This window comes from Fistularia commersonii, chromosome 14 (genome assembly GCF_037954325.1).
Source record: "Fistularia commersonii isolate RoL2024-O1a breed Wild chromosome 14, RoL_Fcom_v1.0, whole genome shotgun sequence".
Classification (NCBI taxonomy): domain Eukaryota; kingdom Metazoa; phylum Chordata; class Actinopteri; order Syngnathiformes; family Fistulariidae; genus Fistularia; species Fistularia commersonii.
The window spans coordinates 1,353,674-1,366,637 of NC_141297.1; the positions used below are offsets into that span (position 1 = coordinate 1,353,674).

The window sequence follows — 12,964 nt, forward strand, 5'->3', positions numbered from 1 at the left end:
CCTGGCCGGTAAGACTTTACAGCAATACTTGAGTCGCATAATGTATCGCCGCGGCTGAAATGAATGTCTCCGAGTCTCAGCTGCCGTAAAATTCTTAATTCGAGCCCGTTCTCTCGGGATATGATCGTCGTCCTGAACCACCAGAACCACCACGGAGACTTTCAGCGTGGTGTCTATCCAAATATTTCCCTCGCAGTGTATTAGTATCGTGCCAAAATGGATGCAAATAACCCATAAATAAGCTATAATCCTCTGTTCCGGGATTACGCAACGACAGTAGCGCGCTTTGGAAGCAGGCCCGGGATCTGCCGCACGCCTACGGTGGAAACCGGTGGGTTTTGCGTAGGACAACGTAAAGCTTCCAGATCACGGCCAGAGCCACGGGCGCTTTGGCCTTTAAAATAAAAAAACGCGTCGGTTTGCATACCGAGATGTTTTGTGCTCCACTCATCCACGTTAGGGGTAGTTATTTGCCATCACTGAATCAAGGTCTTCAGTTAATCTAAATTTAATTTTTTCTTAATTACCTCTGTATACCCATAATGACTATCCCTCATGAATCAGCTGTAGGAATTCATTTGCACAAAAGAAAACCAAGGTATGTACCGGTATGTGCGTTCTACAACGGGCCACTCCTATTCCTCCCACCGATGGACTGAGCGCCCTCTGGTGGCGGGTCTGGTTCAGGAGGGATCTAGCGGTTTTCCGAAAGCGCCCTCAGCTTTGGGAAGCCCAACTTCTTCTGAACCGGGACCCGGGAACCGGTCCTGCCGGCGTCCCGTTCCTGCCGCGCTTGAGGCTGAAGTTACAGATTTACCGGTTAAGAGCTCGAAAGTCCGTTTGGTATTTGTTTGTTGTCGCAGGATAACTACCAGGAACACAAAGTCCTCTCTGCAGGTGTTAAGCAGTGCAAAACGGCTGCGGTTTATACGGCGAGAAGAAAAAAAAAGGAAATGGCGAGTTACTCCTCACCTCACTTCAATGAACGCCGTGGGTCTTTGCAACCGATATAAATGCTTTAATATAACCGCGACATGTGCGTTTTGAAAAAAGATGTAAAAACCAAAAGACAGAGATAAAAGATCGCAACACAAAAAGATTGACAGGACAAAAACATCTCAAGTAAAATTCGACTCTCATCCCTGAAGAACTCTTGATACAATTAGAATTTATGTATTTTAAACTTTCACGCATTGCAGTGAAAACATAAAGGCCTATGAGTTATCAATATATCAATAACGGAGTTTGAACCCTTGAGATATTGCCACTAACAAGTTGCGAGGATTTTTACCACGCCGTTTCAAGAGCAATAAAAAACAAGAGTTGAGCGGATAAAAACCCTTAAAATAGATAGACCACGAATCTAAAATCAATTTATAAACATTTTGAAAAATATACAATGACGCTTTTATTCACGTCTATTATTCTCCATCCGCTCCGGTCAGTTTTTTGCAAAGTAACTCTTCAGCACGTTTGTCTTTGTGGGCAAAAGTGAAACATTTACTACGGACTATCACTATTTTACATAGAATAGTTCTCCTACTGTGGCCAGTAAAGAAGGAAACATCAGCCAGGCCTCCTCAGCTGCTCTGCATTTCATCTTTCTGTTCTGTTATGACAGATCCATTTGTTTCCGGTGCCGCTTCTTCCACCATGGCCGACTTTTTGGCGGTGCCTGTTGGGATTACGGAGAGGAGCGGGAGTGAGTGATGAGAACAATGAAACGCATGGAAATAAATCCTCGGCAGATCTATTATCGCTGATTACTGGGCAGCGCGCGAAGGATGCCGGCGCATGATTTACCTGTGAGGTAATTTCTGTGCATCCGATGAAACAGCAGGAGACCAATGAAAAGGATAAAACCGATGCAGGCAATTATCATTCCGCAGAGGAGGAAGCTATAGCTGCCTTCTGTCTGGATAATCTAGGGATGAGACGGCAACATTTAACTTCTGTAGAATAGAAATCTCCTCTGGGCGCCTTTTTGCAATTATACTGTAAGCCGTGATATCTACTACTGCGTTTTTTTTTTTTTTTTAATCATAGAGATATTCATCAGACTTACTGAGCCGACCAGAACCTGCATCACCATCTCTCCCAGCCCAGCGCTCGTGACTAGTACAGAGGTTGCACATCCTGCGAAAAAGAAAGGTTTTATTTCCATCCGGCGCTTTGAAGACGGCGTTCTATTTTCAGTGAAATGCAGTTAATACCCTGGTAATCGAGGATGTCTTCCGTATAGGCCAGCATGCAAGGGAAGATGCTGCTGAGGAAGAGTCCGCACAGACACGTCCCGACGAATAGAAACGTGCTGCTGGTGTAGAAAATAAGCAGCAGCGACACGGTCACAATAGCGCCGGCCTGCAACGGCAACCAGGAATCAGGACAAGGCTGAAGTGTGTGACCTTTAAGATTCAATATGTCGCGACGGTGCTTTTATTACCAGATTGAACACCAGCAGCTTCACGGGCCGGAAACGGTACGAGAGCGGGATGGACATCAGCCGTCCGGCGGTGATGGCGGCCCAGAAGATGCTGGCCAGGTAGCCCGCTTTTTTATGCGGCAGCAACAGCGGCGGCGACACGGCGTAGGTGTAGACGAAACCGGCGTAAGCGCCCTGCCAAAAAGGCCAGGACGCATTTTTAACAGAGTCTTGGCGGAGCCGGTCATAGCTGTTAGTGCCATTTTCCACTTTTTGTAATTCAGTCTCAGATTTGGATATAATACACTGCTCAAAAAAATAAAGGGAACACTTAAAAAACACATCCTAGATCTAAATGAATGAAATATTCTTATGAAATACTTTGCTCTTTACACAGTTGAATGTGCTGACGACAAAATCACACCAAAATGATCCATGGAAATCAATTGTATCAACCCATGGAGGTCTGGATTAGGAATCACACTCAAAATTAAAGTGTAAAAACAAACTCCAGGCTGATCCAACTTTGATGTAATGTCCTTAAAACAAGTCAACATGAATCTGTGTTGCTTCCTGAGTGGACGGACACTATGATTTCACACAAGTGGGATTGACTTGGAGTTACATTGTGTTGTTCAAGTGTTCCCTTTATTTTTTTGAGCAGTATATTATTGCATTATATTTTGGTGATTGTTGATTATAGCATAATTATTTATAATTACTTTATTGTATTTAATTTTGCTTTTTTGTTGAGTACATGCTTATTCATGGCATATGTATTTATGTTTATGTTAACCAAATAAGGTTCGGAGCGGGCGCTGAGCTATGACGTGATCAGCTCAAATGTGTAAAAAGGTAAAACTGTTGGATGGCGTGTGATTCAGTAAAGGACGGAGCGAACACACTGTTTTCTACCGTCGTCAACAGTAAACACGCGTAGAGACTCGTTCTTTCCGTCTTAGAGTGGTTAAATGAGTGAATACCTTGGCAAATACTTAGAAGGAACTTTAGCCACGACAATAGCAAATGACATTTGTGTTTCTTATTCTCCTCCCTTCCTACTATTATCTATTATTGTTATGTTTTTGCTTGAAACTCTGACACAACAATTTCCTTCGGGATGAATAAAGTTGTTCTTATCTTATCTTATCTTATCTTATTTGTCTGGGATGTAATTCCCTGAATTCTTGGCTCGACTTTTCATTGGGGTGAGAACGATGACTTTATTCCAGGCTTGTAAATTCGCGTCGATATTAATCGTTTTTTGCGTGGATTCGAAGGAGCCGTCCAGCGGATCCCCCTCGCTCACGGGCCCTTCGCACGTTTCCCGCTTGTATCTCTGGTTATTCTTGGATGCCGACTTTGCTGTCGGGCTCTCGTTTATTTTACTGAAGAGTATAAATGTAACGCGTGCGCGCGACCTTGCGAGGCGAATGGATGTGCGGCGAGAGGAGTCATGCAAAAATATTGTAACGAGGGGGAATGCAGAAAATGTACTTTTCAATACTTTTTCTTCTCCGAGCGAGGCCTCGCTTGTAATACATGACTTTTATGACCTCAACACTGAACATCATTCATAAAATGCATTTTTATTTTTATACCGATATAAAATTTTAACTACGTTATTCTATTATTTATCTGCACCCCTCACTCACCACTATTCCATCGGTCATGAAGAGCACCATCCCACCAAGGACATGAATCATAAAGAAGGATACTGGCAGCCCACGCAGGTTATCATTCTGACAGCAGCTAAAGATATCCCCATGACCTGTAACAGTATGGAAAGTCATAAATGACAGATTGTGGCACGCAAAATGGCAGTTATTGTTTTTTTTTTTTTTTTTTCTTTTCCCCGGGACAAAGCATGCATTATTCATGTTCAAATTGGATTTCTGCACATGAAAAAAAAAAAAAACTTTCCTCACAGCTTTACCTGCGTCGCGGTGTTCATCGCGCTCCACGTCCGTGCCCTCTGCCCCCTGCTGGCTCTCCATAGCCAGCTCATCTTTGTCCAGGAGATTGGGAGCGCCGCTTCCACAGCACGGCAGGAGCTTCTCTCGATACATCAGGAACAGGACCGCCATGGGCACCGGCAGCTGAGGGCGCACAATTAATATTCGGCGATGTTATCGTTCGCGACTCTCGCCGATCATCTGACATGTGAAGGCGCGTCCTTTCTCGGGCCTCTCACGTTGATAAGCGCCATGATCCAGAACGCGTAGTGCACGATGGATTCCTCGTCCCACCCCCGATGGGGGTGGTCGCTCACGGTTACGTTGTGCTCTGCGATGGGACTGTATCTCATCAAGCTCCTGAAATGATGCATGATCTCAGTGCCGTTGCCCGTGTGGTTCCCGCAGCCTTCCTCCGAGAGGAAGGGATCCGCGATCAGCGGGCTCACCAGGGCTCCGAATCCGATGAAGAAGTGAAGCGCCTGGGGGGGGAAAAGCGGCGGCGCAAAAGCGAGAGGCTTTTAATACGAACGCTTGCGACGAAGCCGCGGCGCCGACTCTCGCCCGTTACCTGCAAGAACACGGCCGAGTCTTTCTGATAGATGGTCACCAGCTGGATGTTCGCGATGGTGTCGATGATTCCCATCGCCAAGCCGGACACGGCCATGGCCACGGCCAGCACCAGGACGTTATCGCACAGAGGAATTACGGCAAATATCACGGAAATAACGAGAGCGGAGACGAACAAGGCCGTCAACGCGCTGAGCAACCTTGAGGAGAGAAAGGGCACGGTTATTGCGGTCGGGTTGGTTGTTAAGATTGTTTTTTTTTTTTTTTTGAAGACTACCATGCAGAATAAGACATCTGCAGACTCGGAGTCACGCTGCGAGTTCGCCGTACTTACGTTCTCTTGAAAACGCCTCCCACAGAGCTGCCAATCAACAGGCAGAACTGTTGGGAAAAGAACACCCAGGTGATCTGACTTAGTGTTGACTTTGTTTGACATTGCAAGTCCAAAATTGTAGGTCCGAGGAAAGCGATGCAGAGTCCGAAGCTGAAGAAAACACTCCAGTAGGTCAGCGTGTGGTGGGCATTCCTTTTGAACAGGGTCACGATCCGCTCCTCGAAAAACATTTTGCAACCGACCGACGCGCCGCGGCCGGGATTTCTTTTTTTCTTTTTGTTTTACTTTGTCTTATCGCGATCTCAGGACGCGTAATCGGCCCCGCAAAGCTTTGCTTGTATTACAAGGACTTGCTGGAGGTCTTTTAAAGGTTTTAGCCTCCCCCCGTTTGGATTGCTTAACCGATAAGGAAGTCCTCTGGAGTTAATGTGTGAAGTGGAGATACTTTTGGCACTCATATTTGTGTCAATGATTTGTGGTAAAAAAGAGAGAAAAAAAAAAAAAGAGCCTCTGTCGAAACGCTACCGGCTGTCGAGCGCTTATAGGCAGCTACATCCGTGGACGTTTCCTAATTATGGGAATGAGATGATGCAGGGATGTGTCACACACACACACACACACACACACACACAGACACACACACACACGCACTTAGCCGTGACTGTCGGAAAACACACACCGTGCGTTTGAAGTCGTGTTTTAAAAATGGTAGTAAATTCGTCGGCGCTCCCTCTTTCTCCAATAATTGTGTATTCACTTGTATTTTATTTGTTTTGGAGCCGCGTTATGAAATCAGAATATCACATTCAATTAATATTCTTTTGATACGTTTATTTATTCGTTTTCTTTTCTCTTTTTAAATATAGCGTTACCGTGCCTGTTACTCGAGATTTTTGGATTTAAATTTGAAGTACTGGGCTCTCTTACAAAAGGCATTCTTAATCTCAATGGGACTTAAATAAATTAAAATGAAATAAACCACAGCGATGGTGATGAGCCATAAATCATGTTGGTCCAGACAGAGATATCACAACAACTACGTGATGAATGAAAATTTGTACGGACATTTATGGTCGATCATTCATTCATTGGCGGTCCCTTGACTTTTAGTAATGAGTTTGAATGACCTTGATAATCTGCTGACTTGTAGAACCTCTTGCCTCTTTGATTTATGGCAAAATACTTGCAACACTAGTGGCATTTCCATCAGCCTCAGCTGGAGGTTCTGCTCAGAGTGTACATCTTTACTTTCTGTATTTATTCATGACTGTCAGAGACTCTATTGCAAGATCAATCAACTTCTTTTCTTTTTTCTTACCAGCCCAAGTGTGTGTGTGTGTGTGTGTGTGTCTGAAGTTTTACAGGCATGGTAGGGATGGACATGTGCCGTGATACTGCACACTGCAAACGTTTAGCTCAAGTTTCCCGGCGGATTCCGGCCAAGAGGAGAACAGGTGCACTACAACTTGTAGATCGTGCACGATTTCCATACGTCTGGGTCGACAGTCACTGATCAAGTGCAATCTTAGAAAAGAATAATGAATATTTCATCTCTTAAATGATTGCAGGCAAAGGTCCGGTTGTGCCCAAATATGGGCTTAAAGCACAGGAACTTGAAGGCGTCTATTAAATCTGAGTGATCCTTCATTCTGCATATTATGAAATACACCTGCACACGCGTGTTAATGTTTACGTGACGTGTAAATACAAGCTATAGTTGATTCAAACATCTGTGTCATGTCTCCGATCCTTACATCTATTCCACAATGCAGCGTTTTCAAGAATGTTGCGCTCGTATTTAGACACGCGTCACATAATCTTTTTGAACGTAAACAAAATCCTCGGCCACAATTCGCACGTTCTGAGATGCTGGCAAAGCGCTGAGAAAACAAGTGTTTACACAAAAGGCATTTATTAACAATGCACACTTGCACGCGCGCACACACACACGCGCACACGCGCACGTACGCACTTCCTCTTCAGGAGATATAGCAACACAGGATGACTATTTCAGGTAATTGTCAAGTAACACTTTCACAGAGGTGTGCAAAGGTGTTAAAAATCAACAACAATTTCTAGTTACTGAAGTAGGACATTGGTTTTTGAATGAACTTATTATTTACGCAGACTCGGTTAGGAAATGTATCGTAACCCTGCGTTTTTTCTGCCCACAAAAGGCAAATCTAACCCGTGTACATCGGTGGGAAAAATCAAATTTTCATTTAAACATTTAACATTTAAACAATATAATGTAACTGCAAGTTAAAATGAATTTATTTTGGCTTGTTTTAAGGACATGACATCAACGTTGGACCAGCCTGGTGTGTTTTTACACTTTCATTAGTAGTGTGACCCAAAATCCAGACCTCCATGGTAAAACATTTGTATTTAGTACATTTATTGTTCCCTTTTTTTTTTCGAGCGGTGCATTTTGGATGTTCTTCAATGTTAAATCTGCCCCCTGAAACCGATGTAACATTGATGTTCCTTCGACATGACATATAAAACTTGTTTCCAGCGTGATTATCCGTTTAAACATTCTTCAAAATGAGCAACTTCAGTTAGAAAGTTGCAGAAATGTCACAATTCGCGAGACCGAGTGACTCACTGTAGCGTGGGGGGGGGGGGGGTTTACCTGGGCAGGATGTCAATGTGTAGAAATCTAGGAGATGTGCCATCAGCTCCGTCTGCAAGGAGAAAAAAAAAAGAAAAATTCAAAAATGACTTCAGATCAGCAAAATGCATTAACATTTCCTGCAGGAACGGATTTAGACTTTTCGGCTCTTTTACTTTTTCCAACAAATTCAAGTTTATGCCGCTTCATAATTCAACCTCACTAGGTCTGAGCAAGAAACAATGTAATATATACTGTCCTGCTCTACTTATGCACCGGAAAGGTTGACTCTCCAAGTGCGTAACATTGAAATAAGCAATTATATTTATTTGCGTCTTGATTCCCTGCACGTCCGGAGCTGGATTAGCTATTTGAAAAAAAAAAACCTTTCGGGCCGTGCACGATGCAGCTGCAAGAAGAGGCTACTTTCTTCATCACATTAAAAGGATGGGAATGCTAAAAATAGGCTATGATGATTTTATTGACCAAATGACCCAATAACATGCGTAGTTAAATTCCCCCGAACCTCTACTTCTAATATCAACGGCGGTAAAATGCATCATGAGCATTAATGCAGCGGCCGCATTAAAACCGAAGACTTCCCGATCGTAAAATACATAAAAGGGACCATTTTGCTCCAAAATCACTTTTTTTTTTCCCTTACTTTTGACACTATTAGCAGACCTGCATTTACTAAAACAAAGATGGAAGTCGTTTTACTGTTAAGTAATAGCATTATGAGAGTGTCACACCAACACACATTCAAATGTCAGAGAATATATTCATATAAAACCTGAATGTTTGTGCGGTGGGCACACATGGGATGATATTTAAAAACATTTAAAAACAGACATCCTAAGTCACTTCTCTACCTACTCTTGTGCGTTGCAGAAAATAACAACGCTCGCTATGTGGTCTCTTCCCAACATCGACACTAGATGGAGTAAAAGTACAACATTTATCCACCAGAGCTCCAATCTGGTACTCAGATATTCAAATATGACCACACAGATTTTGATTTAACTTTTTTTTTTTTAAGGAGAAGAAGGTGCATTGAGCTCACAGACAATTTGTTATTTCCTCAGATGGGTTCGGGGCGGCCTCAGTTATTTAATATTTTGCTCCCGGTTTGATCCGTGGGACACGCTTTTCCCATTCTGCTCAATAGATGTGTGAGGACACGGCGATAAAAGATGAATTCAATGAATTTTCCTTTGCAAACACTTTCCAAACATGCTTATTATCACTCCCCCCAATACAACACACACACACACACACACACAGTGGTGGCAGCCATATAAAGAGCCATCAAGAGCAGGGTTTATGCTGCTCTGTCTCATCTCCATAGGCTGACATTCAGCCAACTCCCAGTCAGAGGCCCAAGACAGGACCAGGACAATGTGATAAGAATCATAATCCCAGTGATCCCTCCTCCCTCCTCCCTCCTCCCTCTCTCCCTTCCTCCCCCCATTTTTACTATTTGTTTTATCTGTGCTCTGCTTCTTTCAGGGCCAGTGGAGCAAAGTGAATTTTGCTATGTGTGATAAAAATCAGAAAAAAAACAACAAAAAACCATGAACTGAATGATAATAACCACACACACACACACACACATAAAATCTCACTCTTTTACATATAAGCTTGTGGGTAAATGTTTTAATAATGCATGAATGAGCAAAGAAAAATAAAAAGGGAACCGATGTCACCGAGAAGCTGGGAATCATAGCGCGCTTTTGTGCGATTACTTGCAAAGTCATGCGAGTGAGGGGATTTGCTGAAGAAGACATGACAAAGGCTTCTTGTGGCGAAATAAGAAATGTATCTGTCACATGTCAGCGTTTGTGCAGCGGGTCCCTGCAGCCCCGGATAGAAATGCCCCGCAGTGCACCCCACGCACCTCCTCGGGCCCAAAATAGAGCCATGGATATGTGGTATGCAAACAGACACGTCTGCAGGGCGAAAGCACGCCGTCCTACCGGACGCTGGACCTCCGGAGCCAAAGCAGGGAAGGGCTGAGAGTGGGAGTTAATACATTTGTGGAAAAAAAGGAGTGATTTCCACGGTAGACCTTGTCCAGTTTGTGCAAAACGGCGAGGAAGCGTTCTCCGACCGCACACCGGAATGACAGAGCGAAGTGAATTCTCCAAAATGGAAGAGCTGGACGCGAGTTTCGGCAAGATCCGAAGGCTTGAAGCTTTTTTTTTTCCTCCACGTTTTGCAAATGAACTGAATGTGTGTGTTACTTCACTGATGACTCTCAGTATCTGAGCTACCTAATAATCCCGCCCCCCCATTCGCGTTTGCCTTAAAAGAATCCTGATATATATATAAAAAAAAAAACAAATCCATAATTCTGAGCTTGTTTTATCTCATAAAGGAAATGCATAAAATGGCCCTTCAGCGAACATCTACGACGCCCGGGCAAATATCGACGCCGCCGGCGTTCTAATGTGGCTCGATAGGACTCGATCTGTATCCATCGGAAAGATGTTTGCGGTTGTGGCGTTCTTATTTTTCAGCGGGGAGAGAGGATAGAACGGCGAAGAGAGCTGACCCAGAGATCATTTAATAAAGCGCCAGAATAGCTCTCAATCTTGTTCCTTTTTCCTGTAGCGTCCACATCGATCGTGTAGTTTATTGGACTCGGTACAAAGGCTTTCTCTCCAACAGTTCAAACTTTAATATTATGTGAATAGAAGTTTAAGCCCAGTTGAGCGCTGGTGCTTATCCAGAGACTTCAGTCAGGAGTTTCCACCCAAGATTCATAAAAACTCAGCAACCGATCACATCTGAAGCCCTCTGAAGATAAACGGCTTCTGCCAGCCGATCCTCGCTTTGTACTCCACATGGCTGGAGAAACGCCGTGTCTGTTGATCCATGTTATATTGGCTCATTATCCTGCGACGTGCAATTCGGCGAGGGATAGTTATTGCTGCCCTAAACGTAAATAGTTCAACAGCCAGTTGATGTTTTGTTGTCACGAGACTCTTCAGCTGTTGGTATTTCAAAATTCTCGCTCTGAATTAACCGGGAGAAAGACGCGACGCTCACATTTCAAACCGTACGACGGCGAAAATCAGGCGGAGGTGCCGTTTCTCCGGCTCGCGTCGGCTTTTTCCTTCGGTCGCTTTGGAAACTCGGGTTACTTTGCAAAGTCGGCGTCGATTTTTATCGTTCCTACTTCGGGATGTGTCACGGGCTCAATTTTGATTTGTCAAAATAAAGAGTGCCGGATCTTCAGATGCAGCTGATTAGGTCCAAACCAAACCCTTCTCCCTTTGGCCTTTGTTTTGGATAATGTTATAAAGAAAGTGCACAAAACATCAATTTAAATCCAAACGAGATGATTCATCCATTGTTTGAAATGTCGAGAACAAAAGGCCGTTGACAAATGCAGCGAGCGTAGAAACAGGCAGCGCTTCTCTGCGGCACTTAAAATCAAATCAATGCTGAAATAAAAACATAAAAATAAAAAGGAAGACAACTTGGTGGAATTAGGGATGGCTATTGTGGATGCTTTTAAACCAGATGCTGGAAAGTAATTACAACAAATTACATGTCTTGTATTGTTTGTTGATTTTCGTGCTTTTCTTTAGCAAAGCAAGGCATTTTCCAGAGCCGCCCTTCCGCAATAACAAATCAAATGTACGATTGGATGTGACACATACTTCCGTGGGATAATTTCTGTCTTTTTTTTCCCTTTAAATGTGATCAATCGAGCTCCTCTGGAGTTAAAAAAAAAAAAAAAAAAAAGTCGACTAACAAAAGGCCCCAGTTTCAGTTAAATATGTCTTGGTAAAAGAGGAAGTGACAGGATTTCGCTGGACTCCGGTGGACTTAAAAGAAGAAATGAAGCGTGGAGGAAACGCTTTGCCAGTATATCAGCAGAGATAATGATTTGAACGGCGTGATAGACTGTTCAACCTCAGTGGATTTCATGAAAGGCAAGTGATGAATTCCAAACCTTGCAGCAGATAACGGATTTCTGTATTGAGGAACCAGATTTGTTTCCTTGAATTTTTTTTTTCCTCCCCTGTTAGAGCCAGAGAGAGAGAAAGCTGGAGAACAACCCGTGCATACAGCTGTCTTTTAGCAGTACACACATCCGGACACAGAAAACACAATGATGATTTATTCTGTTCTATCATAAGACGTCTCCCTCTCCTTCACCCCGTCCTCCTCTCCCCCAACGTCCCCGACACAGTTGTAGAGTGCGGCGCAGTGATGCGTGTCCTAGTGAAACCTGGTGAATAGTAATGAACCCAGCCTGTGTGTCTATTTGCAGGGAGGCAAGAGGAAGACGGGGAGAAGGGGTAGGGAAGGGGTTTGGCGGGGAAGGAGGAGGCGGACCGAGTGAACACAGGGCTCCTCTTGCGGCATTGATGCAGCACAAGCGGCTCTGGGAAGCACGGTCACGTTAATCCTTCGCAACCCTTCACATGATCTCCGCCGCTCATCCTCCGGCCTGACCTGAGCGGCGGCGGCGGCGGCGGATGACGTCACTCATTAAAACCTTCGAAAAAAAAAACTGTATCTTTTCTCCGGCCGTGCTTCATTATACAGTAGCTCATTCTCCCCGTGTAACCCCTCCTCGCGTTGACGGGGTGGGGGTGTATTCGCGGAGGAAACGGATTGGGGGGGGGGGGGGGGGGGGTTGCAGAGTGAATGTGGCACAGAGAGGGGCAACAGCACCTGCTGTCTTCATCCCAGACTCACCAGGAAAACGGCATTCTCTCTCTGCTCATGATGGACTGTTGGGAGGACAAAGAAATGAGAAAGAGGCTCAGACAAAGACCCGCGAGCGAGAAAACTTCTGCTCGGCGCTCGCCCGCCGTCCCGCTGCTCATTTGGTGACCGCTTTAAACTTCGCGGCCGAACGGCGTGGACGCCGAGTGTCGCGGGGACGAAGTTGGCGTCCCCCCTCCCCTCCCCTCCCCAGGAGCGGGAAAGAGCATCCGCAATGAAAAATGCGAGATTCCGTTTACAACCGAGGGGGGGGGGGGGGGGACGAGTGACTGGAATATTCTGACTGGCTGCAAAGATCAACTAGAGTGCCAGGATTGAAAGGA

At 44.6% G+C, this 12,964-nt stretch overlaps 1 protein-coding gene across 1 annotated transcript; it reads right to left on the minus strand.

The window, feature by feature from the left end:
* Positions 1–1,010: 1,010 nt before the first annotated feature.
* On the minus strand, positions 1,011–5,524 carry slc60a1b (solute carrier family 60 member 1b). The gene is made up of 10 exons (XM_086159644.1): positions 5,282–5,524; positions 4,949–5,147; positions 4,617–4,859; positions 4,359–4,521; positions 4,078–4,193; positions 2,444–2,617; positions 2,214–2,361; positions 2,066–2,136; positions 1,804–1,924; positions 1,011–1,675 (listed from the first exon to the last, which is right to left on the minus strand). Exons 1-10 carry the CDS (start codon positions 5,509–5,511, stop codon positions 1,581–1,583), a joined length of 1,560 nt encoding a protein of 519 aa, XP_086015770.1. The 5' UTR covers positions 5,512–5,524; the 3' UTR covers positions 1,011–1,580.
* Positions 5,525–12,964: the final 7,440 nt, after the last annotated feature.